Genomic DNA, 26,011 nt, shown 5'->3' with positions numbered 1-26,011 from the left:
TTTACTAAATGCCCACTCCGTGATTGGCACCTGGCCTAATCCATCATCATCACCATCCGGGCTAACGTGTCCTGAGCGCTTTCTGTGTGCCAGGCACTGTTCTAAGCATTTTAACACTGCAAGGTTGATTTGTTGTCCCTCTTTTTTTTTTTTTCTTTGAGATGGAGTCTCGCTCTGTTGCCCAGGCTGGAGTGTAGTGACATAATCTCAGCTCACTGCAACCTCCACCTCCTGGGTTCAAGCAATTCTTCTGCCTCAGCCTCCAGAGTAGCTGGGACTACAGGCACACACCACCACACCTAATTTTTTTTTTTTTTTTTTTTTTTTTTTTGAGATGGAATCTCACTCTGTCACCCAGGCTGCAGTGCAGTGGCATGATCTTGGCTCACTGCAAGCTCCGCCTCCCAGGTTCATGCCATTCTCCCGCCTCAGCCTCCTGAGTAGCTGGGACCACAGGCGCCCACCACCACACCCGGCTAACTTTTTGTATTTTTAGTAGAGATGGGGTTTCACCATGTTAGCCAGGATGGTCTCAATCTCCTGACCTCATGATCTACCTGCCTTGGCCTCCCAAAGTGCTGGGATTACAGGCGTGAGCCACCATGCCCAACTCTTTTTTTTTTGGAGACGGCGTCTCACTGTCACCTAGGCTGGAGTGCAGTGGTGTAATCTCAGCTCACTGCGACCTCTACCTCCCAGCTTCAAGCGATTCTCCTGCCTCATCCTCCTGAGTAGTTGGGATTACAGGTGCACACCACCACCACGCCTGGCTAATTTTTGTATTTTTAATAAAGACAGCATTTCACCATGATCGTCAGGCTGGTCTCAAACTCCTGACCTCGTGATCCGCCTTCCTTGGCCTCCCAAAGTGCTGGGATTACAGGTGTGAGCCACTGCGTCCAGCCTAATTTTTGTATTTTTAGTAGAGACGGGGTTTCACCATATTGGCCAGGCTGGTCTCGAGCTCCTGACCTCGTAATCCACCCGCCTCAGCCTCCCAAAGTGCTGGGATTACAGGTGTGAGCCACCACACCTGGCCTATTTTCCTCATTTTTAGAGAAAGAAACTGAGAAAGAGATTAAGTGACATGCTCAAGGCCCCACGGCTAGGAAGTGTGGGGTTTGAAGCCGAGTCTGACGTCTGACTCCACAGCCTGTGCCCTTAGCTGCCCTTCTCCGAGCCTTGTGGATTACCTAGAGCCCAGGCTGTCATGATTGCCTTTGGAGATTTTTTTTATTTTTGTTTTTGTTTTGGTCAGCATACATTTTTTTCTGGATTTTTATTTTTTTCCAATAAGTTTTGGGGGAACAGGTGGTGTTTGGTTACATGAATAAGTTCTTTAGTGGTGATTTCTGAGGTTTGGGTGCACCCAACCTTTGGAGTCTTTAATGCTGTTAGCAAATATTCCCAATTCTCTGCATCCAGGAACATGGATGGATTGTGCTTCCTTGACCCCATGAATTTAGGTACAGCCAATGCAATATGATGGCAACAATAGATGTCACTTCTAGATATAACTTAGTTATATCAATATTATAATTAATATATCTTTATTATTATAATTAATGTTAATAATATATTAATATTCTCCACTTGCCTCGAAAATCTTACAAGCTTGGGAATGGCACCTCCCTTAGCCTGGGCCCCTGAGTGAGGATGACATAAAGCAGATCCCTATCAGACCCACAATGGACAGGCGGTGAGACCTCTCTGTTGTTGCAAGCCACTGAGATTTGGGGGTTGTTGCTGCAACAGAACCATGTTCAAGGCTTCTCAATCTTGGCCCCATTTACCTTTTCGGCCAGATAATTATTTGTTGCGGGAGGGGCGCTGTCTTGTGCATTGTAGCATGGATAGCAGCATCCCTGGCCTCTGCCCACTAGATGCCCATAGCTCCCCAACAACAGCGACAAGCAAAATGTCTCCAGATGTTGCCAAGTGTCATACTGGGGACAAAGTCACCTCTAGTTGAGAACTACTGCCTAGCCTATTCCTTCCCCCCCCCCCTTTTTTTTTTGAGACACATCTCACTTGTCACCCAGGCTGAAGCGCAGTGGGCAATCTCAGCTCACTGCAACCTTTGCTTCCCAGGTTCAAGAGATTTTCCCACCTCAGCCTCCCAAGTAGCTGGGACTGCAGGCACACGCCACCACACCTGGCTAATTTTTGTATATTTTGGTAGAGACAGGGTTTCACCATGTTGGCAGGCTGGTCTCAAACTCCTGACCTCAGGCCTCCAAAGTTCTGGGATTACAGGCATGAGCCACCGTACCTGGCCGGCCTTTTTCTTTAAATCCAGAAGAAGTGGCAACACTGGGCCCTGTCTTCCATCTGGAAGCAATAAAGTGGAGCTGTGTGGATAGCTCTCATTTTCTTTCTGTTCCCATCACTGCCTGCTGTCAAATACCAAACCCCTGGTATTGGAGTTTGTGGCCCTAAGGAGAAATTAGGTGGTCTTCCTTTTTAGTGGTTGTTTAGGAGCTACAGTTTAAGAGACCTGAAAAAATAAGAATAGGGCCCCAGAACAGAAAAGTCAAACTAACTGTCTGGGGAAGCAGGCGCTAAGATTTCAGTTATCAGCAAGGACTTGTTGACCTCAAAATAGTTCTTAGCTTGTGACCCTAAAGTTTGAATTCCCATCAGTAAAAGGCAAAACCTTTTTATTTCATTCCACATTTAGAGGGAAAGGAAGGAAGGACACTAAAATGTGGGCTCCCCTTCTGTCTTTGCATCCTTATAAGAATTCCTGCGGAGTGTCATAATTTCCATTTTACCAATGAGGAAACTGAAGCTCAGAGAGGTGTGGGAGTGGTGGAGGCAGGATTTGAACCTGGGTCTCATTCCGAAGGTCATGCATGCTTTTTCCACTACACTAGGCATTCCCAAACCAGGCCACTCATCGAGTTCATTGGGGGAAGGAGGCCTACAAAAGAGTACCTGTTTCCAGATCCTACCTTTTACCTATTCAACCATATTTCTCCAGTAGGGCCCAGAAACCTGTACTCAGTTATTTGATAACTGTCTCCCTATGTAAGATGAAAGCTTCATGAGGGCAAGGGCCCTGTCTCTTTTTTTTGAGATGGACTTTCGCTGTTGTTGCCCAGACTGGAGTGCAGTGGCACAATCTCGGCTCACCGCAACCTCCGCCTCCTGGGTTCAAGCAATTCTCCTGCCTCAGCCTCCCAAGTAGCTGGGATTACAGGTATCCACCACCACGCCCAGCTAATTTTGTATTTTTAGTAGAGACGGGGTTTCTCCCTGTTGGTCAGGCTGGTCTCGAACTCCCAGCCTCAGGTGATTCATCTGCCTCGACCTCCCAAAGTGCTGGGATTACAGGTGTGAGTCACCACACCCCCGGCCTTTTTTTTTTTTTTTTTTTTCTTGAGACAGGCTCTTGCTCTTTCATCCAGGTTGGTGCACAATGGTACGATCTTGGCTCACTGCAGCCTCAACCTCCCCGAGTTCAAGCAATCCTCCCACTTCAGCCTCCTGAGTAGCTAGAACTACAGGTGCATGCCACCATGCCCAATTAATATCTCTCTCTCTCTCTCTCTCTATATATATATATATATATATTTTTTTTTTTTTTTTTTTTTTTTTGAGACAGAGTCTCACTCTGTCACCTAGGCTGGAGTGCAGTGGCGCTATCTCGGCTCACTGCAAGCTCTGCCTCCCGGGTTCACGCCATTCTCCTGCCTCAGCCTCCCAAGTAGCTGGGACTACAGGTGCCCACCACCACGCCTGGCTAATTTTTTTTTTGGTATTTTTAGTAAAGACGGGGTTTCACCGTGTTAGCCAGGACGGTCTCGATCTCCTGACCTCATGATCCACCCACCTCGGCCTCCCAAAGTGCTGGGATTATAGGCGTGAGCCACCGTGCCCGGCCCTAATATTTTATTTTACTTTTATTTTATTTTGAGATGGAGTTTCACTCTTGTTGCCCAGGATGGAATATAATGGCGTGATCTTGGCTCACCGCAACCTCCACCTCCCAGGTTCAAGCTATTCTCCTGCTTCAGCCTCCCAAGTAGCTGGGATTACAGGCATGTGCCACCACACCTGGCTAATTTTGTATTTTTAGTAGAGACGGGGTTTCTTCATGTTTGTCAGGCTGGTCTTGATCTCCCAACCTCAAGTGATCCGCCCACCTCAGCCTCCCAAAGTGCTGGGATTACAGGTGTGAGCCACCACGCCTGGCCTAATATTTTATTTTTTAGAGACGAGATCTCACTATGTTGCCCAGGCTAGTTTTGACCTCCTGGACTCAAGCAATCTCCCACCTTGGCCTCCCAAAGTGCTGGGATTACAGCTATGAGCCACTGTCCCCAGCCTGCCATGTCTGACTTAGTCATGACACAGAGTGAGAGGCAATGCAAGCATTTGCTTAAAACTAAATCGACAAGTCTGACCCTAGTCCTGACCTGGACCTGCTGTGAAGAGCTATTCCACTGTGGCAAATTCTCTGGAGCAGTTCTCAAACTTCAATGTACATTTTAAGAATTGCTTAGTGTCAGCCAGGCGTGGTGCCTCATGACTGTAATCCCAGCACTTTGGGAGGCAGAGGCGGGTGGATCATTTGAGATCAGGAGTTCAAGACTAGACTGGCCAACATGGTGAAACCCAGTCTCTACTAAAAATACAAAAATTAGTCGGGTCGTAGTGACGCATGCCTATAATCTCAGCTACTTGGGAGGCCGAGGCAGGAGAATCGCTTGAGCCTGGGAGGCTGAGGGTGCAGTGAGCTGAGATCACGCCACTGCACTCCAGTCTGGGGAACAGAGCAAGACTTGATCTCAAAAAAAAAAAAAAAAAAATTGCTTAGTGTCAGGCCGGGCACAGTGGCTCATGCCTGTAATCCCAGCACTTTGGGAGGCCGAGGCAGATGGATCACCTGAGATCAGGAGTTCAAGACCAGCCTGGCCAACATGGTGAAACCCATCTCTACTAAAAATACAAAAGTTGGTGGTGCACGCCTGTAGTCCCAGCTACTCGGGAGGCTGAGGCAGGAGAATCACATGAACCTGGGAGGCGAAGGTTGCAGTGAGCCAAGAGCGATCGAGCTACTGCATTCCAGCCTGGGTGACAGAGTGAGACTTCACCTCAAAAAAAAAAAAAAAAAAATTGCTTAGTGTCTCAGTCAGTTCAGGCGGCTATAACAACTTACCACAGACTGGGTGGCTTAGGCAACATTTACTTCTCACAGTTCAAGGCTGGAAGTCCAAGATCAAGGCGCTGGCCAATTCTGTGTCTGGTGAGGGCCCTCTTCCTGGTTTGTAGACTGCCATCTTCTCATTTCCTCACGTGGTGGAGAACAAGGAGCAAGAACAAACTCTCATTTCTCTTATGAGGGAGAATCCTATTCATGAAGCCTCTACCCACGTGACCTAATTACCTCCAAAGGCCCACCTCCTAATACTGTCACACTGGGGCTTAGGATTTCAGCATAGGAATTTTGGAGGGGGCACATTTAGTCCATAACACTTGAGTTGTGTCTTTTTAAATGCATATTCTGAGGCCCCAACCCAAGACTTTGTGCTTCAGAAACAGATACAGTGATGTAAAATGTTGATGGCTGGAACTTTCCTTAGTCTTTGAAAAGAGACGAGACAATAGACATCATAGAGAAGCTCAGGGGGCTGGGCAAGGTGCCTCATGCCTGTAATCCCTGCACTTTGGGAGGCCAAGGCAGACTGATTGAGCTCAAGAGTTCGAGACCAGCCTGGGCAACATGGCAAAACCCCATCTCTTCCAAAAAATACCAAAAAATTACCTGGGAGTGGCGGTGCACATCTGTAGTCACAGCTACTTGGGAGGCTGAGGTGGGAGGAACACTTGAGCCTGGGAGGTTGAGGCTGCAGTGAGCCAAGATCCCACCGCTGCACTCCAGCCTGGGTGACAGAGTCTCAAAAAGAAAAAAAGAGCAAGAGAAAGAAGTCCAGGGGCCTCTGAAGACAAACTGTTTCACCATTTGGCAAATAACCAGAAAGAGATGAAAGTGGATGAGAAACCCTGTATGGGGGCATCTGTCAAGCTGATAAGCCAGGTAGGATTCTGCTGGGCATCAGTTACATGAAGCAGACAAAATATCTCATTCTTAGAAATGGCTGTTGAATTTGAGGAAAAGAATTTTTAGGTTGGGCACCGTGGTTCACACCTGTAATCCCAGAGCTTTGGGAGGCCAAAACGGGCAGATGACTTGAGGTTGGGAGTTCGAGACCAGCCTGGCCAACATGGTGAAACCCTGTCTCTACTAAAAATACAAAAATTAGCTGGGCATGGTGGCATGTGTTTGTAATCCCAGCTACTCGGGAGGCTGAGGCTGCAGTGAGTCCAGATCGTGCCACTGCACACCAGCCTGGACAACAAAGTGAGACTCTGTCTCAAAAAAAAAAAACCCAGAAATGACTGTGGCCTTGGCTCAGGCGTCTTTTGTTTTGGAGGTCGGCTTTGCTTCAAAGACCAAATTGGGTATGTGTGTCAGTGTGTGAGACGGTAAATGTGACTGAGAGCATGTGTTTTGGAATCAGGCCAATACATAGCACTACTGTTCACTGATTCTGTGACCTTAAGCAAGTTCTGCATCTCTGTGCTTCAGTTTTCTCGTTTTCATTAAAACAATTTTTTAAAATTTATTTCTACAGATATTATGGTGACTTAAGTTCTCATTTTCATTTTTTAGTCCCCTGGATTTACCAGGATTAAGTTGTCATTTTTAAAATGGGGCCATGACTGTTTACCTCACAGGATCATTGTGATAACAGAGGCAGTGTACACAGGGAGGAATGGTGGCACCTAGTAGGTGCATAATCAATAAAGTCAGTTACTCCTCCCCAACTGTAAGTGTCAGAGTCTATTACATATCCTAAGGTCTAATACAGGTCCTGGCTCAGCAAATGTTTAATTAATCGATAAAGGACGGATTTGTATGTTTGATGGAAGGTCCAATCTACTTGCTGTATGCAGGGTTGAAGCCAAACCCTGGCTCCATTAGCGAGTGCTAAAGCTCCTGCAGCTCAGCCAGAGCCACCACAGCAGGTTCTCATTAAGTCCTTGCTGGCACGACTTTCCTGCATTTGTGTTCCTTCTGTTCTCATTAGAACGCCTGTGTAAGCTGAGACCTACTGGGCCCTCACAGCCCCTGGAAACTGAAAGGTAGAGTGGCACAAACCTTGCAGTCAGAGCATCACAGGGTTAAATCCTTCCTTTTGCCACTTTATTAGCTAGGCAACTTGGTCATGTTAATTTCACTCCTCCCCCATGAACCCCCCCCCGCTTTTTTTTTTTTTTTTGGGTCTTGCTCTGTCGCCCATGCTGGAGTGCAGTGGCAATCATGGCTCAACCTCCTGGGCTCAAACCATCCTCCCACCTCAGACTCCCGAGTGACTGGGACTAAAGGTGTGTGCCACCACACCCAGCTAGTTTTTTTGTATCTTTTGTAGAGATAGGGTTTTGCCACGTTGCCAAGGCCGGCCTCGAACTCCTGAACTCCACCAATCCACCCGCCTTGGCCTCCCAAAGTCCTGGGATTACAGGCTTGAGCCACAGTATCCCCTGACCCCCTACCCGGTTTTTTTTTGAGACCAAAAAAAAAAAAGAAAGATGGGGTTTTGCCATGTTGCCCAGGCTAGTCTTGCTCTGTCACTTAGACTGGGGTACAGTGGCATAATCACAGATCACTGTAGCCTTGACCTCCCAAGCTCAAGTGATCCTCCCACCTCAGCCTCCCACGTAGCCGGGACTATAGGTGCACCATCACATCTGGCTAATTTTTAATCTTTTAAGAGACAGGGTCTCAATATGTTGCTCAGGCTGGTCTTGAACTCTTGGGCTCAAGCAATCCTCCTGCCCCCACCCTTCAAAGTGTTGGGATTACAGGTATGAGCCACCATGCCTGGCCCCATTTCACCCCTTTGAACCGGTTTCTAAGATGGGGTTACCAGGGTTCCAAGTATAACAAGGGACAGTGCCTGTTCCCTGCAAATGCTGAGTTCCCTCCCTTTGCTGACAGAATTCTTTCCCCCTGAAATTCCTCTTTCCTCGTCCTATGTTACCAGCAGAAATTCGGCATCGTTTAAGGCCCAGCCCAAGGATACTGATTAAAATCTCTGCCTTAGGAGGTTGTGGTGAGCCGAGATCACCTCCTGCAGACATCGGCCTAGGCAACAAGAGCAAAACTCCATCTCAAAAAAAAAGTCTCTGGCCAGGCGCGGTGGCTCATGCCTGTAATCCCAGCACTGTGGGAGGCCGAGGAGGGCGGATCACGAGGTGAGGAGATCGAGACCATCCTGGCTAACACGGTGAAACCCCGTCTCTACTAAAAATACAAAAAATTAGCCGGGCGTGGTGGCGGGCGCCTGTAGTCCCAGCTACTTGGGAGGCTGAGGCAGGAGAATGGCACGAACCTGGGAGGCGGAGCTTGCAGTGAGTGGAGATCGCGCCACTCACTCCAGCCTGGGAGACAGAGCCAGACACTGTCTTTAAAAAAAAAAAAAAAAAGTCTCTGCCTTAAACAGTCTTCACTGACACTGTAAGTAAAGAAGACACAGTATATGGAGTTTTTTGTTTTTTATTTAGACATGGAATTTTCCTTTTCATATAACTTATCTAATTAAAATATTCATCTCGGTAGTTACCACAAAAAAGTAACATAGAAAATTGTATTTACATTTTGGGACCAAAATACAAATGAAGAGCAGGATGACACCTTGCTCCTTTCCCTCCCGCTTCCCAGAAAGAAAAAGCCCCAAAGAAACTGCTCAGTACACCAAGGATCAAAGGGGTAATCTGTAATTTGGTGATTTGTATGTAGTGTAGCACAGAAAAAAAAAATTGCACAAGTTTTTCCAGAAATGAGACCAAAGGTTCAAATTCATCCTGTGTCAGGTTCAAATTCATCCTGTGTCTGCTCTGCAGTCATTTTAGTAAGCTGGGCAAGGAGGTCATTTAGAATTTGGGTTTTTCCTCTTTCCCCTGACTCTTCGCACCAAGTCACATCCCTGATGTAGATACTCTTGGGGGAGGGGAAAAGACCTGGCTCTATGCAAACAGGGTTCATCAAAAATCTTTATGTGCCAAAATGGATACTGACATTGATATGAACAAATCTGCCTTTTCTTCCCTCCCTGCCTAAAGACTCCTAATGGAAATTAAATCATACACAACTGAATCTAAGATATGAAAAACTGGTTTCAATGACAAAGACTTGAACACAGTTAAGAGACCAATTCAAGGTGGTAGACACCTAGAAAAAGCTATTCTAGGCAGCAGACATCTGGTACCTGACCCAAATGTTCATTTGGTTTCAGGTAAGAGGCTTCCTAATATTAGATTTGGGGGGGCAGGCTAGGGATAGGGGTGGAATGGTGTACAAGTGACCAAGAGAAGTAATGCTTTACCCAATTCAAAAATATAGCAAATTAAAACACAGTAACGTTTGTGTCCTGTCACAATAGGCACCCTGCACAGCAATTCACACTGAACAATGTCGAGTTTCTGCTGAACCCACTTCCTACATTGCTATGGAATTCAAAGTTGGCCTAACTGAGGTCTCCAGTTACAGAAAACACTGGCTCTGTATCCTGGGCTTTGAGAAAACTTGTCAGGTTATCACACTTACCATCCCCTCAGTCTGCTTGTCAGGTTCCTTAAGGATGCACATCTCAAATGTATGGCATCTACCTCCACCTGGGTCACAACCAAGTGGGTTTCTACTAGATCGATGTTCTTTGACAGCCAACAAGGGGGCTGACATTGCCCTCCTAAGTTCTGATCTTGCTCCTGTTCAACTGGAACTTGATGGATCCCATGTGGTTTCCCCCATCCTGACACTGTGGCTCAGACACTCTCCCTAAGCTGGTCCTTCCCTCCAAATCCTGCCTTAAACACTCAGAAGGTAGAAAACGCTTCAGCGGCAAAGTTCTCTTCCCAAGCCAACAGTTTTGTTCTTCCAATCACATGATCTTACCTTTTAAATAAAAGGCAAAACAAATCAATTTCCAACATAGCATTACAGCTTTAAAAACCATTCACTTTTCATAGTGATTCACAGAGAACAAGAGATTAAAGTGCTGGCTTTTAAATGTCTAAAGTTGCATTCAGGGCTACAAAAAGCCCTGCCATGTGTTTGTTTTTCCTTCATGCTGTTGAGGAGAAGGAAAGATAGGGAAGGGGACTGGGGGGAAACCCAAAAATTTTCAATCAGATACTGGAAATTATAAAAGTGGGAGGTGGGAGTTCTGTGCAAATCAGTCTCCCAAGGTTCTGTGTCCTCTAGTGAGCCTCAAAGAAAAACAAACAAAAAGGTAGGGACTCACAAAAAGGATGAGGGAAAGGCTCCAGACCTACAGAGCACCTCCCTTAATAAATACTAGTGAGTAAGAAAGAGATGCTCCCGCACAGGAACGTGCAGCAACACTGGGGAGGGCCTAAGGTGGAGTCCACCATGCCCTGTCGCCCCACTGAGGCTCCCTTAAGGACGGGCGGTCTGGTGCTCACTCCTCGCCCTATGTGCAGCAGGCACTGTGCAGGCTCTGGAGAGGCCCAGTCCTCTGTCTGGACCAGAGTCCACTCAGGAGAGCTGAGCTGGGGCAGGAGAATGGCTTTCACTAGGCTTTCATCTGATTTTAATAAGGACCTGGAAGATAAAAGGCTAAATGTGTGGTAGAGGACAAAAAACAAAAACAAAAACAAACCTGGGGGGTAATATAAATACAATCTGGGGGCAATATTTATTAATTAAAACTATGTCTTATAGTTTACAAAGATGCTAATGAACAACAAAAGTATAATTGACCTTTAAAATCCTCAGTGAGACAGAGGCTTCACATCTTCTTCAGAATTCTGAAGTGTGCTCCAGGCAGGGAGGCGGGGCTGTGGCACGCAGGTTCCCAGGGGCAGCACCTGCAGACTGCAGGACTCGGAGACCAAAATGATCATCAAAGCAAGACTCCAGTTCCCTGTAGAATTCCATTCCCCAACCCCCACTTTCCTTGTATTCTTGCCTTCCCAGATTTCATTTCCAAGGCAAGTCCTCAGTTTATCGTCGGGAGAATCTGTTCTTGAAAGCTTTAATTGTCTTGGCCATCATTGGGGCAATTTCTGTGAAAAGAGAAACAAGGCAGCTGTCTCAGATCTATGGCGGCTTAGACACACCCCCAGTGGTTTACAGTCAAAGCCAGCTCTGCTACTCTTTTTTTTTTTTTTTTTTTGAGACAGAGTCTGGCTCTGCCGCCCAGGCTGGAGTGCAGTGGCCGGATCTCAGCTCACTGCAAGCTCCGCCTCCCGGGTTCACGCCATTCTCCTGCCTCAGCCTCCCGAGTAGCTGGGACTACAGGCGCCCGCCACCGTGCCCGGCTAGTTTTTTGTATTTTTTAGCAGAGACAGGGTTTCACCGTGTTAGCCAGGATGGTCTCGATCTCCTGACCTCGTGATCCGCCCGTCTCGGCCTCCCAAAGTGCTGGGATTACAGGCTTGAGCCACCGCGCCCGGCCTAGCTCTGCTACTCTTGGCTGTGCACCACCAGGCAGAGATACAAGTAGTAACTATCTCCTCTGTTTACAATGCAATAAAAGCAGGAGCACAGAGCGGACACTTTCAGAGGACCTGCCAGGGGAATAACAACCACTCTCTAACTATCTGCACCAAGGCTCAGAGAGCCTGGCCAACTTGCCCATGGTTGTACAGTAAGGTACAGAATTGCAATTCAATCTTTGTCAGACTTTGTTATTTTTTTAAAGAAAGGGTCTCACTCTGTCACCCTGGCTAGGGTGCAGTGGCACAATCACAGCACACTGTAGCCTCTACCTCCTAGGCTCTAGAGTAGCTAGGACTACAGGAGTATGCCAGCATGCCTGGCTAATTTTTTTTATTTTCTGTAAAGTCAGGGTCTCACTATGTTTCTCAGGCTGGTCTCAATCTCCTGGGCTCAAGCATCCTCCTACCCCAGCCTCCCAAAATGCTGGGATGACAGGTGTGTGTGAACCACTGCGCCCTGGCCCTTGCCAGACTCTAAAGGCCATACTCAGTCATAACTTTGCCTCACAAATAGCCAAACCAGTAAACATCACGTCTACCCCTAATCTGTCCAGTGTAGAAACAGGTCTAAGGTGGCTCTGCAAGTACTGCCTAAGGAGGGCCAGCCTGCCTCCTGAATGGTTAATCTGAGCATAGCTGCTGCTCAAACCAGGACTCCTACCCTCCCATAGGCCCTGCAATTAATACAGAATAAGACTTAAGTTAGGACATCCCCTTAGGATACTGGGGATAGTCTACGGTAATAAAGTTAACAAAATACAAAATAGACGCAACTAGATATAAAGAATAAATATTTGGAAAACCCAGCTGGGCACGGTGGCTCACGCCTGTAATCCCAGCACTTTGGGAGGCTAAGGCAGGCGGATCACGAGGTCAAGAAATTGAGACCATCCTGGCTAACACGGGGAAACCCTGTCTCCACTAAAAAACAGAAAAAATTAGGCAGGCATGGTGGTGGACACCTGTAGTCCCAGCTACTCAGGAGGCTGAGGCAGGAGAATGGTGTGAACCCAGAAGGCGGAGCTTGCAGTGAGCTGAGATCGTGCCACTGCACTCTAGCCTGGGTGACAGAGCAAGACTCCGTCTCAAAAAAAAAAAAAAAAAAAAAAGAGACAGCGTCTGTCATCCAGGCTAGAGTGCAGTGGTACAATCTAGGCTGACTGAAACCTCAACCTCCTAGGCTCAAGTGATACTCCCACCTCAGTCTCCTGAGTAGTTGGGACTACAGACATGTACCACTATGCCCAATTTTAAAATTTTTTGTAGAGAGAGGGTCTCGTTATGTTGCTCAGGCTGGTCTTGAACTCCTGGGTTCAAGGGATCCTCCTGCCTCAGCCTGCCAGAGTGCTGGGATTACAGGCATGAGCCACCGCACCTGGACTCACTATAATTATTTAAAAGATATAGTGCACTATGGACAAAGCAGAGGGAAGGAGGGACTGACATTCAGACCAGCTATGTGCAAGGCATCAGGCACATGCAACATGCAGTCCACAAAATGTAATACAGTGAATAATGACATTGAGAGTTAAAAACTAGTTCTGAAATAATATTTGAGCAGGAACTCCAAGTTACTTACTCTTCACAGTGGGTTTCCTAGGATCATAGGAAACAGTGCTGCTGACCACTGGTGCCAAGTGGGCACTGCTGGTGCTTGGGCCATCATAGGCCGGCTCCTCAGGGCTGGGGTTAAAGCTGTTGCTACTGGCGGAAGCATGGCTGTTTCCCGTGGGGTACGGGGCTGGCTTAATCCTGCAACACAGGACAACACTGGTTAGTCATGAGCATAAGAAATCTGCCCTGAGCATGAAGAGCCTGAAGCTGGCCTGTGTGAGGATGACTTACCCTGTTTGTGGCTTTGACCAGTGGACCCTAGCACCCTGGATTCTGGTGGTGGCTCAGAGGTGTCTGCATTATCCTTTCAGAATAAATGATAATCTCAACTAACTTTTCACTGTTTTGGTATAAAGCTGTATTTTGAAAATGCTAATGTGGCTTAGACAAAATAACAGTCATTGCAGAAATGTGTTTTTTGTTTAGATGAGAAAAGGGAAAGCATAAGGGAATGTTTCCCATAAGTCAGGCTTTGCTCTCCATTTAATCTTGACTACCCTAGGGCAGGAGAAATTATCACCTTGCACTGCAGTCCAAGAAGCAGAGGCTGAGGGAGGTGAGGGAAGTGCTGAGCTGATGAGGTCTGCCTCCAGAGTCCACCTTCTGCACTGCCTTGCTTTCACCAAAAGCAATTTGCTTCCTGCCGCTATGGCTACCTCTTAAGGGTTGATAGCACACAAAAGCCAGGTAAGAACACAGTTCTTACTTGATTTTCTCAGGGACAGCTGCTCCTCCAGTTCCAAACTTTTCCTGCCTCCTCCGGACGTCACGAGGTGGCTTGGCCACAGAGTTGACAAAGGCCATCTTTGCTTGTCGGCCTGTAGAATTATGGAGATGAACATCTGCCTTCTTGAGCAGAGACGCTACTGTTATTTAAATAATCCACGGGGTTTTCCACTGCCCTGAAACCCCACTATAGGGTAGCATGGGCTGTGGCAGAAGAAATACCCACCCTGCTACCTGATGTAGGGGCGAGCAGTCCCACACCAGCCAAGCCCACCAAGACCCTGCTATTGACCAGAACACTCATCCTGCCAGTTCTACCCCAGCTCTCCCGTCTCTGTTACCTTTGGGCTTATTGGCATGTGCGAATTGGATGTTCTTTGTTAGTACTCGTAGCCGCTGCTCTCGGGCATCCTGAAGCCGCAGGTACATCTCTCGCCACGACTCATATTCTTCGGGTCTTTCTTCCTTAAAGTCTCGGTGACAGTGAACTTTCCATAATTGATCTGTTTCTTCAATTAATACCTGAAACCAGAACCAGGACATCATTTATGTACAAGCACTTTTATGTACAAGCACTATCTTTTTTTTTTTTTTTGAGACAGAGCCTTGCTCTGTCGCGTAGACTGGAGTGCAGTGGTGCAGTTTCGGCTCACTGCAACCCCTGCCTCCTGGGTTCAAGCGATTCTTGTGCCTCAGCCTCCCAAGTAGCCAGGACTACAGGTGCTTACCACTATGCCCAGCTAATTTTTTATATTTTTAGTAGAGACGGGGTATTGCCATGTCGGCCAGGCTGGCCTTGAACTCCTGACCTCAAGTGATCCACCCACCTTAGCTTGCCAAAGTGCTGGGATTACAAGCATGTGTCACCACGCCCGGCCCCATATCTTTTTCTGATTCTTTAATTACCTAGGAGTGACCAGTTTCCTAATAATTTTTTGGTCTTTGTCGTAGTAGTATGTTAAAATACCACAATTCTAGGAAAAAATAACTCACTAAATTTTAAAAATGCTAAGTGTGAGGCACTATGCTAGCTGCTTTTGGTGGCTGTGACAGGATATCACAAAAATTAGTGTAAGATCAGTCTTTTCCTTTAGAAAATCAGCAAAGGGTAGAACTGTGATCAAGTCCAATCAGGTACTTCCCAACACTACGCTGAACTGTGATGGCAGGGGGCAACCTAAGAAAGATGTTAAGTTATTGGCCAGACGCAGTGGCTCATGCCTGTAATCCCAGCACTTCGGGAGGCCAAGAGTCTAAGAGTCCATCTCTCCGAAAAATAAAAATATTAGCCAGGTGTGGTGGTATGTGCCTGTAGTCCCAGCTACTTGGGAGGATCACTTAAGCCCAGGAGTTCAAGGATGCAGTGAGCCATGATTAGGCTACTGTACTGCAGAGTCTAAGCAACAGAGGTAGACCCTGTCTCAAAAAAAAAAAAAAAAAAGATGTTAGGTCAGAGAACTCTCAGAATTAAAGAGAGATAGCTGATGCAATCAAATGTGTATACCTATATCCTAAGGAGGATTTCTGGATAGATCTTGATGTCTCTTAAGAGACATCCAGTCAATCACCAGATGTCAGTGTCAACACAAAGTGCTTTACCCACCCTGGGTCCCAGCTGCTCTGCTGCCAGAATTCTCCCTTGACCTTCATGACTAGGCAAGCTCAAGGGAGGTGTTAAAAGTGCTTTTCTTCTCCCTTTGAATCCCACCATGATCCTAACCAAAGAGGCCCACTTAAGGTGCCAGGAGCAAGTGCTAATAACATGCTTGTTTAAAGGCCCACAACAATGCTCTGACCACTGATCTGCCCTTCAGCCACAGCGGAGTCACAGGGACAAAGCTATTTCTGGAGGTACAAGCCAGAAAACTGCCCTCTTCCCACCCAAACAGAATACTCACATGATTGTATTCCTCTATGCGATACAGCTGATCAGGTGTACACCTCTCCAAAACAGGTTCAAGAACAGAATATGGGACTCCTCCCACTTCAAAGATTGCTGCAGAGAAATCAAAGGTGAAAGCACTGAGTAGCAGCCAAGCCACTCAGTGATAAGGTCCAAGTGCTACAATGTGCATGAGAGCTAGAGAGACGCATGTGACTCACAATCGATGTTGTTTTTAAGTACTCGGATGCATTGCTGGTGCAAGGTCATCATTTTAGGGAGATAGGCACACTTGGAACCAGAATACACCTGCATCTTGGAATTCATTCTGCGCCCAGTAAATCCAGCTTCTTCTTCTTCCTGGGGTGAAGAGAATGCTATAGGGCAAGAAAAACACAAAAGGGAATTACAAAAGGCCCTAAGTGATCCAGTGAAAACTCTCCTTCTACCCCCCTCAGCCTCCCACTTCCCTTTCCCAATGGCAATCCACGCTATTTTTTTTTTTTCTCTTGTAGAGACAGCATCTTGCTGTATTGACCAGGGTGGTTTAGAACTTTTTTTTTTTTTTTTTGGAAATAAGAGTTTCGCTCTTGTTACCCAGGCTTGAGTGCAATGGCACAATCTCAGCCCACTGAAACCTCCGCCTCCTAGGTTCAAGCGATTCGCCTGCCTCAGCTTCCGGAGTAGCTGGGATCACAGGCACGCGCTACCATGCCTGGCTAATTTTTGTATTTTTAGTAGAGACAGGGTTTCACCATGTTGGCCGGGCTGGTCTCGAACTTCTTACCTAAGGGGACCCACCTGCCTCGGCCTCTGAAAGTGCTGGGATTACAGGAGTGAGCCACCACGCCCGGTCGGTTTAGAACTCTTGGCCACAAGCAATCCTCCTGCCTCGCCCTCCCAAAGTGCTGGAATTATAGGTTTGAGCCACTGCACCCTACCTTGAATGAATTTTTAAATCTTTTTCCCATTAAGAAAAAGAAGATATAGAAAATTACCTTTTCGCTTTGGCTGGAAGGAGGATATCAGCTCGAGGGAAGGCAGTGGACGGTAATTGGCCTGTATTGCGGGTAACGGAAGGTCTGGCAACACCGGCAACACATCGGGCACCTGCGGGGGACAGACCCATGGGTGGAGAGTCAGTAAGTATGAGCACAGCTCTCTTTTCCTACACTCTATTCCCAGGAGCATTGACTGGACACCTTGCACAGGAAGATCCAGGCTGGAGGGGGCCACAGTCATGCCTGACACCACCTCAGTCAGGAAATAAATACAGATGGGCCCATCACAAGAGAATGATGCAGAAAATTCTTATTTGGGGTACAATGTACCCTGACAACCAGTAAAGCCCAGAGGAAATTACCGCAAGCTGAAATTCAACAGGCCTCCTAAAAGCAAGCTAAGGAAAACAGTGGCAGGGCAATCCTCTGAGCTCTGCAGGGCCAGGTGCTCTGGGTGGGAAGCCACCAAGGGGCTGAAGGGGTTACCTTTCTCAGCTTGGCTGAATCAGCTCCAGCCGGCTGCAGCTTCTCTGACTTGGTTTTGTTCACCTTGGGTAATTTCTGAACTGAGTCCAAGTTTTTACTAGTGCTTTTAGAGTCATTTTTTTTAAGTCCTTTATCTCCAAGTGCTGTGGCTGAAGTTTTCACAATCTTTTTCTTTTTCTTCCGGGGCTGATCATAGCTGAGGTAGGATTCGAAAGACATGGTTGGCTGCTCGAATTCATCCTCCATATCTGTCTCCTCAACTTTAGGGAGGGAGCCCAGTGACTTTCTGTCCGAATTAGTTTTGACTTTCCCTTCTGGAGTCTTTAGGTTGTTAGAACCCTTCTCTTTTACCTTGGGCAACAGGTCTCCTGCTCCTTTTCCCGTGTCGAAGCTGTCCAGACCTTGCTTGCTTTTGTCCAATTTGGCTTTCTCCGGGTCTCTGTGCTTTGGCTTTTTCAGGTGGTTGTCTGAAGCAGCCTCTGAGGGAGGCAAACACTTCTTCTTCAGGCTGCTGCCCTCTCTGTCCTTCTCTTTCTTTACGCCACTAGAGGGCGGTTTCTCCCTTGCACTGTCCCCTGAGGGGGGCCTTCGGTTCTCCTCTTTGGAGAGGGCCTTGTGTGATTTCTCTCTGCTCACCACAGAGGCCTTCTCAACACTCTTGGCATCCACGGGGCGTTTGTCCCTGTGGGAAGATTTGTGCTCCTTGTTTTGACTCACAACCCCTTTCCCATGGGGTTCACCCAGGTGTCGTTCTTGGCTGGTCCCCAGTCTGTCCTGAAAGGCATTGCTGTGGCCTTTCCCAGGCTTCTGGTGTGAAACAATGGGCTCCTGGTCCTCCTCCAGGGATCTGTAGTGGTCGATGTACATCTGATGAGGACTGGTACAAGATGGAGGGGATTGAACGTGGCCGTAATCAGAAGACTCAGGGTCTGAAGAGTAAGTTGGTGACATTCTGTGACACCTCTTTCTCTCGTCTCTCCTTTCATGACCGTGGGACACTTTGTGAGGTCTCTCAAGCTCTGAGAGTTTCCTATGTTTCTTCTGCCTGTGGTCAGGGCTATAGGATCGGCTCCCCGTGGCTTTCCAGGTTTCTTGGTAGTCCCCCTCCATCTCCTCCTCCTTCTGCAGGGCATCCCGAGGGCGCTTTCGGGAACTGCTCTTCTCAAAGTCCTGTTCATCAGGCTCAGCATTTCTAAAATACAACAAAAAGCAGACAAAGGAGGTCTAAATCTTGCTTGCTGAGGGACAAAGTCACAGAACCTGAACTCACCAAAGAAGTGAAGATGCAAAGTTAGAAACAACAAGGTCTTAAGAAGAAGGTAAGTGGGTTATGCTTAAAGATACTCAAGTCTTAAAACCGGGAAAACCCAAATGAGAAATGGTGAGTTTAACTACAAGATGCAAAGATCAAATATCTCACATACATGAAAATGTGAAGATTTTTTAAAACATGGGGACATGTTTGTTATATAAAATGGGGGCTGCTCATTATTTATCTAGTTCACAACTAAAAAAAAAATGCCATTTAAGGAGCGGTTAGAAAGAAACATACCAAAATGTTCATAACGTTTGTCTTTGCATGATAGAAATAGGAAATTTTGATTTCTGTTTTTAATATTTTCTAATATTCTACAATGATCATGGATTATTTTTATAATTGAGGCAAAACAGTTTTAGAAGGCAAAAGAGAAATAATAAAGAAAACCTTTTCCATCTGTAAATACTTCAGGTAACCCAATTTAACTATGAAATTGAACAAACCTAAAGAGAAATGTTCTTACCGTTCCACAGGAACCAGCTTCTTCCACTGGGCCACTAGGTCCCTGGCAAAGCTTCCAACATGCTCGTGCTTTCGCAAGCTATTTACTGTTTTCCCAACCCCAGTCTCCTAAAATTTGACAAAGTAATTGTTAGAGGGGTCTGGAACTAGGCTAACGTTTTCCTAAAGAAATAAGGCCTCCTGCTTTGAGAAACTCAACAAGCAACACTTCCTTCCTAAAACATAACCCTGCAAATCTTAACACTAAATTACTTTGTGCCTATGCCGCAAATCTCTAATGACACACAGTAGCAAAGCGTACCAAGTTCAGAGAAGGAAAAAACACTTGTAGAACTTTAATGATAACAGTGATTAGGGCAGGTGTTAGGCACTAAGATAAGAGCTTTGCTTTGCATACAGTTCTGAATCAGTCTTTACAATAACTCTGTGAGGCAGGAATCAGACCCATTTTACATAGGAGCAGCCTAAAGTCACAGAACTCAGATTTGAATCTGGGACTAGCTGATGCCAAAGTCAATGTTCTTTTAATTCTAATTTTGAAATAAAGTCACGTAACAATATTCACCATTTTAACTAAAGTACATAATTCAGTGGTTTCCAGAACATTCACAATATTGTATAACCATTATAACCATCTAATTCCAGAACATTTACATTACCCTAAAAAGAAATCCTGTTCCTCCCAATTCTTCTAGCCCCTGGCAACCACTGATCTACTTTCTGTCTATGGATGTGCCTGTTCTGGACATTTCATATAAATGGAATCAGACAATATGTGGCCTTTTGTGTCTGGTGTCTTTCACTTCCAAAGCCCATACTTGTAACCTTACTCTACACACTCTCCAGTGAGAAGGGAATGGGATATCATTATATGATATTTAAAGTCACACAGTTCTTACCGCAAGAATGTCTACGGTAATAGGCAGGGTGGAGAGTTTCTTCAAATATTTCAATAGCTGCAAAGAAGAAAACATTAATTTCAATAGTCATATTCACTTTAAGAATATCTGATTATTAAGTGCTTAGTGCTAACCATTTACAGTAATGAGTATAAGTATTATCCCTATTTATAGTAATAAGTAATATCCCTATTTTACAAGTGTGAAAATAGGCTCATCAAAGTTATGTTTCTTGTCCCAAGATGCAAGTGGGGCAAGATTCACTTAGGTCTGTGGCTTTAGATTCCCTGCTTTCAACCACTGTGCTACACCAAGGGGAAATAAGATGTAGAGAAGAGAATCAAAACTTACCAACTCTGATAAAAGCCATCAACAACTATCATTTTTGCCCTAGTTTTGATAGAATTTATGAGAAAGGTACCAGTTTTAGGAGAATTACCCATGGACCTGGCACAGAGGAAGTAAAAGGAAGAAAAGGCCTCTACAGGAAAAGACCATCATGTTTCCAGAAAGGCCACAGTGTTTAACAGAATTGTTTTCTTCTATATAAGTGTAAAGCCAAGAACCATTTTGAATTGCCAGAATCATAGCTTTGATGTTAACAGTGGACACAAAATGCCTGGGTAGATTAGAAAAGTGATCTGGGTTTGACCACATTTCCTTCCTATAGTCCCTAAAACTAGGTCAAAATCAGTATAGCAGAGCTGTTAAGATGGAGTTCTGGAGTCAGAGACAGGCTTCACAGTCTGGCTTTGTCACTCCTTGATGAGAGATCTTGAATAAGTCAAAAACATCCCCAAACTTCAGTTACTTCATCTGCAAAACAGGAACTTGGTCCTGTCTCTACTTCACAAACTATGAGGATTCACTGAGACAAACCATGTGCAGTCCTTAGTCATAGTGTCTAGAACAATATGAAAGCTCACTAAATACTTATCATTTCATTCATCGACGGACAGCTTTCAACATTCTGCCCTAGATCTTCAACCAGATATTCCTCAGCCAATTCCTACTTGTTCTATTTCTAACAAAAGTCATGACTGGCCACACCTTTCTCTAGGAAATGTCTATGTGTATCTAAACATACTCACCATACAAGGAGTGCTTCAAAGTACAAGTAGTTTAAAATAGATAACTGTGGTTACCTTTACATTTAAATACTATATAACAAGATCTGTTCTTTTACCATGTGTGGCCCAGGCTGTAATTGGTATGCCATATTGCTATTAGGTGGAGTAACAAGTCTGTTTTTCTGGTCATTCTGCTTCAATCATTACCCCAGACAGAGCAATTGGATCACAAGTGATAATCTTGTTTGAGATCAAGTAAGAGGCCAAGTGGCATATCTAGGGAGTTTCACCTTCATAGTTGAGTGAAAATTATCCTCCACTTCAAATCCTATCACCACAAACATCCAACTCAGGAAAAATTTTGTGTTTCTTGCCACCCAAGCTATGGGTGCAAAGACTAATAATGCCAATTCCTTCACTTAAAGGAAAATTTTAAATCACTGAAAAGGTCAAAAACAAGTGGTTCTCTCATAATGCCATTCCTTGGAAGGAGTAGGTTGGGAACATTCACATACCACCTACTGTGTGTCAACTACTACACTAAGTTCTTACATGTATTACCTCATTTCATCCCCACTAACCAACTCTATAAAGTGGATGTTATTCTCCCCATTTTACAGATATTGCAACTGAGCCCAATCAGGTTAGGTAACTTGCTTAACAAGATGGAAAGTCAAATGTGTCTACTACAGTAAGTAAAGCCAGGAGAAGCATCCAACATCAGAACACTGTCCTTAGGAAAAGAAAATAGAGCGGCAGCTCATATACTTCTTAGCATACTTGCAAGAAAGCAGAAAAACTCCTCCTGTGATGTCATTAGACAGTTCAGAACCCACATAGTAAAGGAGGTCACCAAGGGGACAAAGGTGTCCCAGGACCTCTACAAAGCCAACATATAAGGATGAGGCTGGAATCACTGTGGGTGTGTTTATCTCAAAGCCTAGCACTAACTGGAAGGACAAATGCTGTCTTTCTGCTTTACTTTGGGTTGGTAGGGGTGATTTAAAAGTAGATAAAACTAAAACCCTCAAGATTTTCAGACTCATTTAGTCTAACACAAGAGAAAAAAGGACTTCACAACCCCTCTATTTTCAGTAAATTTCAAGAAAGAACAAAGCAATAACAAGACAAAGGCGCATTGGTCATCCTCAGGTGGATCGAAACTTGCTGTTACCAAACAAGGTACCAACTGTCGAGCTTGTAAGAACTGATAACAGGCAATTGAGAAATATCAAACATTTGCGGGGTGCATGTTTAGGCATCTCAGTTGTCCCCTGCACAATCCTTCAACCCAAAAAAGCAAAAAATATTTTTAATGTCACCTGCCATCAAAATGTTCTTGGTAGTTTTCACAGTCAAAATATAAGACAAGTTAACTATTTTTTTTGGGGGTGGGGGTTGGAGTTTTGCTTTTGTTGCCCAGGCTGGAGTGTAATGATGCCATCTCGGCTCACAGCAACCTCCGCCTCCTGGGTTCAAGCAATTCTCCTGCCTTAGCCTCCCAAGTACCTGGGATTACAGGCACCCACCACCATGACCAACTAATTTTTGTATTTTTAGTAGAGACAGGGTTTCATCATATTGGCCAGGCTGGTCTCGAACTCTTGACCTCACATGATCCGCCTGCCTTGGCCTCTCAAAGTGCTGTGATTACAAATGTGAGCCATGGCGCCCGGCCAACTCTGTGTGTGCAGTTTTTTTTCTTTTTTTTTTTTTTTTTTTGAGACAGTTTTGCTCTTTTTGCCCATGCTGGAGTGCAATGGCGCGATCTCAGCTCGCTGCAACCTCTGCCTCCCGGGTTTGAGCGATTCTCCTGCCTCAGTCTCCCAAGTAGCTGGGATTACAGGCGCCTGCCGCCACACCCGGCTAATTTTCGTACTTTTAGTAGAGACGGGATTTCACCATGTTGGCCAGGCTGGTCTCACACTCCTGATCTCAGGTGATCCACCCACCTTGGCCTCCCAAAGTGCTGGGACTACAGGTGAGCCACTGCACTCGGCCTAAGGACAGGTAACTTTTATTAGCCATGAACTATGAAACATAAAAACAGAAACCAAGTGGCCCTAGCCTGCTGATACCTTCTCCCTCAAGTGAGCCAAGATGATAGATGAAAAAGTGAAAACAGAGTTACAGCAATGTCTAATACTAGAAAATCCATGAACATACGTGTGGAATCAAACCCTTGGCTAATAATGGTTTGAAAGCAAGATCTGGTTGCAAATTCAACAGTGCTATATAATCATCTTGCAATTTCACATACAACCTGTAGGAGCTTGTTAGGTTACCAGAAGGTTGAAAGGAACAAGGCCAACATGCCAGCTTGCAGTTTTCCCTCTGCAGTTAACTCATTTCTCAATGTCGACTATTATGCCCTTTGCAAAAATGATCTCCCAACATTTTCTCATCTTCATAATGCTCACTTCACAATGCAAAGCTAGAAATTCAGGGTGATTTTTTATCTAGAAAAAGCCCAAATCCTCAAACAAACAAACAAAATCATTAATAATTCAACTAGGTTAAGGTGGAATAAGCCTTTTCCTAATTTTATATTTTTTTTTTTTTTTTTTTTTTTTTGAAACGGAGTCTTGCTGTGTCCCCCAGGCTGGAGTGCAGTGGCGCGATCTCGGCTCACTGCAAGCTCCGCCTCCCAGATTCACGCCATTCTCCTGCCTCAGCCTCCTGAGTAGCTGGGACTACAGGCGCCCACTACCGCGCCGGGCTAATTTTTTGTATTTTTAGTAGAGACGGTGTTTCACCGTGGTCTCGATCTCCTGACCTTGTGATCCGCCCGCCTCGGCCTCCCAAAGTGCTAGGATTACAGGCGTGAGCCACCGCGCCCGGCCCTAATTTTATATTTCATGCAAATCAACCAATAGAAAAACTACTTCCAAATCTAAATTCTAGTTAAAAAAAAAAAAAGACTGTAGACACTCATAGAATATTTTTATCTGACAGAAATAAAGAACAAATGGGGCATTGCTTTAAGGTATCAAACGTCAGTCACAGATCTTACAGTGTTTAGGAAAACAAACTAGTACTAAAATAATGACCATTTATTAGACGTCCACAAGGCGTTACTGTAAAAAGAAACTTGTAAGCATGCCTGACCACTAGGTACGGTACTGAAGCTGCAACAGAAAACATGGCACAATGAAAGCATTTTAAATTTTCCCAGATTTGTAACTAAAATGGCTTCCTGAAGAAGTGAATCTTCGAGCTAGGTATGAACGAGAACCCTTAAAAAGTGGTCTGATGGTGAGAGGCTGTGTACGGCCTTTGGAATTGGAGAAACCTTACCTCCAACAGGCTAGAACAAGGTAAAGAGAAAGTGGCTCTTCAAGAAAAAAAAAAAAAAAAAAAAAAAAGCCCGAAGAACGACGATTGGTATCTTCTGAGCACTGACTTTCAGCCTGGTACCTTAGCCTTTCAGGTTAGTCCTAGGAAGCAGCAGGTGAGGAAGAGGCTCCGCAAAGCAGTTCCCCCACGGCCCTAGCGCTCCCTCCACGACTTCCTCTTCCAAGCCAGGACTGAGCTCCAACTCCAAGAACTGCCCGCCCGGGCCAGAATGATGACGGAGAATGCCAAACACGTAGTGCTTTCATCGTTGTATTTCCACTTAAAAAATCCTGACAGCCGAGTTCAACACCAGCCTGGCCAACCCAGTGAAATCCGTCTCTACTAAAAATACAAAAATTAGCCAGGCGTGGTGGCGGGCGCCTGTAATCCCACCTACTGGGGAGGCTAAGGCAGAGAACTGCTTGAACCCAGGAGGCGGAGGTTGCAGGGAGCCGAGATCGCGTCACTGCACTCCAGCCTGGGCGACCAGAGCAAGACTGGTCTCAAAGAAAAAAAAAATACAACCACCAGACTGTCTCCTGGAGACCATGGAGAAGTGAGTGACAGAAAGATGGAAAGGTACAAGAACGCTTTTAACTTAATGTTCAGTTTGTACAATAAACAACAAAAACTAGTTAACTACAATTAAAAACAGTTGCCCATCATTCGAACAACGAGAAACGGTAGCTTTTACCTTCCTATTAATCGCCAAAAGGAAACCTAGCTGCGACTTCCAACCCCGGGCCCACGCCTCTTTTTCAATTCAAACCTAAGTTTTCAGGAGTACGCCTAGGTGACGTGAGGCTTTATTCTGTTTTGAAAGAGATTCACTGAGAAAGCGAAAGGTCCACGTTCTGATATCCAGCCGGAGAGTAGTAACCGCGTCTCCGAGAGGCGCGGACGACACCACGAGCACAGGCTCCGCAGCGTTCGGGCGCCCGGTCTCCTCCTCCCGGCGAACACGCACCCGCTGGTGAGTCCGCGCCGCTCCGCGGGGAGCCGGACACCAGCGCAGGCACCGGGCGGCCAGCGAGGCGGTGGCCAGCGCCCTCCCGCCCCGGGCGCGCTCTCCCGCAGGAAACAGCTGGCTCGGGACGCCACGGGAGCGCCTCCGGGAGGAAGCGCTGGGCACGCGGTGTCCACACCGGGCGCGCCCCCGTCCCGGGCCCGTGAAGGAGGGGGAGCGGCCGGGGCCCGGCGTCCCGACGCCCGACGCACGGGGTCCCAGCGCGCGAGCAGCGGCCAATGGCCGCGAACTTCACGACCCCAGCCCCGCGGGGCCTGGCTCAGGGTCCCAGTCCCCGAACCCCGCCGCGCCCGGGCCGCGACCGTTACGGGGCCCGCACCGACCCAACGCCCACCCCGCTACGCGCCGCCCCCTCGCTCACCTTCTTAGGGTCCGGGTTCGCGACCAGGCGCGCCTGCAGCTTCTCCACAACTTGGAGCGCCGACTCCGCCGCCATCGCTGTCACTGGCGCGGCCTCCTCGCCGGAACTGGGCTCGCGTCGCGTCCTCGGGCCGCAGCTCCGCCCTCCGTGCATCCCCGGCGGAGACGGAAGCGCGCCTGGCCCCTTCCGGGCCTCGGCTGGGGTGTGCGGGGGGCGGCGGGCCGCAGGCTCCGCCCCCAGGGCCAGGTCCCCAGCGCCCACCCAGCGGCCGCGCACGCCTCGCGCCCCGGGCCCAGG

General features: G+C 46.7%; 3 protein-coding genes across 3 annotated transcripts in view; all 3 read right to left on the bottom strand.

The window, feature by feature from the left end:
- Window positions 1–18,351, bottom strand: part of PITHD1 (PITH domain containing 1) — a 38,095-nt gene extending 19,744 nt beyond the window's left edge. The window contains exon 1 of the mRNA XM_050793064.1: window positions 18,342–18,351. The gene's annotated coding sequence lies outside the window, so the exon portion shown is untranslated. The remainder of the gene's footprint in view (window positions 1–18,341) is intronic.
- Window positions 1–26,011, bottom strand: part of LYPLA2 (lysophospholipase 2) — a 293,162-nt gene that overhangs the window by 25,558 nt on the left and 241,593 nt on the right. The window lies entirely within an intron of this gene.
- On the bottom strand, window positions 10,700–25,989 carry ELOA (elongin A). The gene is made up of 11 exons (XM_050790695.1): window positions 25,715–25,989; window positions 19,921–19,977; window positions 19,023–19,129; window positions 17,242–18,433; window positions 16,753–16,864; window positions 15,976–16,131; window positions 15,771–15,868; window positions 14,214–14,394; window positions 13,853–13,964; window positions 13,112–13,284; window positions 10,700–11,097 (listed from the first exon to the last, which is right to left on the bottom strand). The coding sequence occupies exons 1-11, from the start codon at window positions 25,865–25,867 to the stop codon at window positions 11,036–11,038; spliced, it is 2,403 nt and encodes an 800-aa protein (XP_050646652.1). The 5' UTR covers window positions 25,868–25,989; the 3' UTR covers window positions 10,700–11,035.

Source organism: Macaca thibetana, chromosome 1 (assembly GCF_024542745.1).
Source record: "Macaca thibetana thibetana isolate TM-01 chromosome 1, ASM2454274v1, whole genome shotgun sequence".
Taxonomy (NCBI): Eukaryota; Metazoa; Chordata; class Mammalia; order Primates; family Cercopithecidae; genus Macaca; species Macaca thibetana.
Note: the sequence above shows the minus strand (reverse complement) of the source record. Positions and strands in the feature narration are given on the sequence as shown.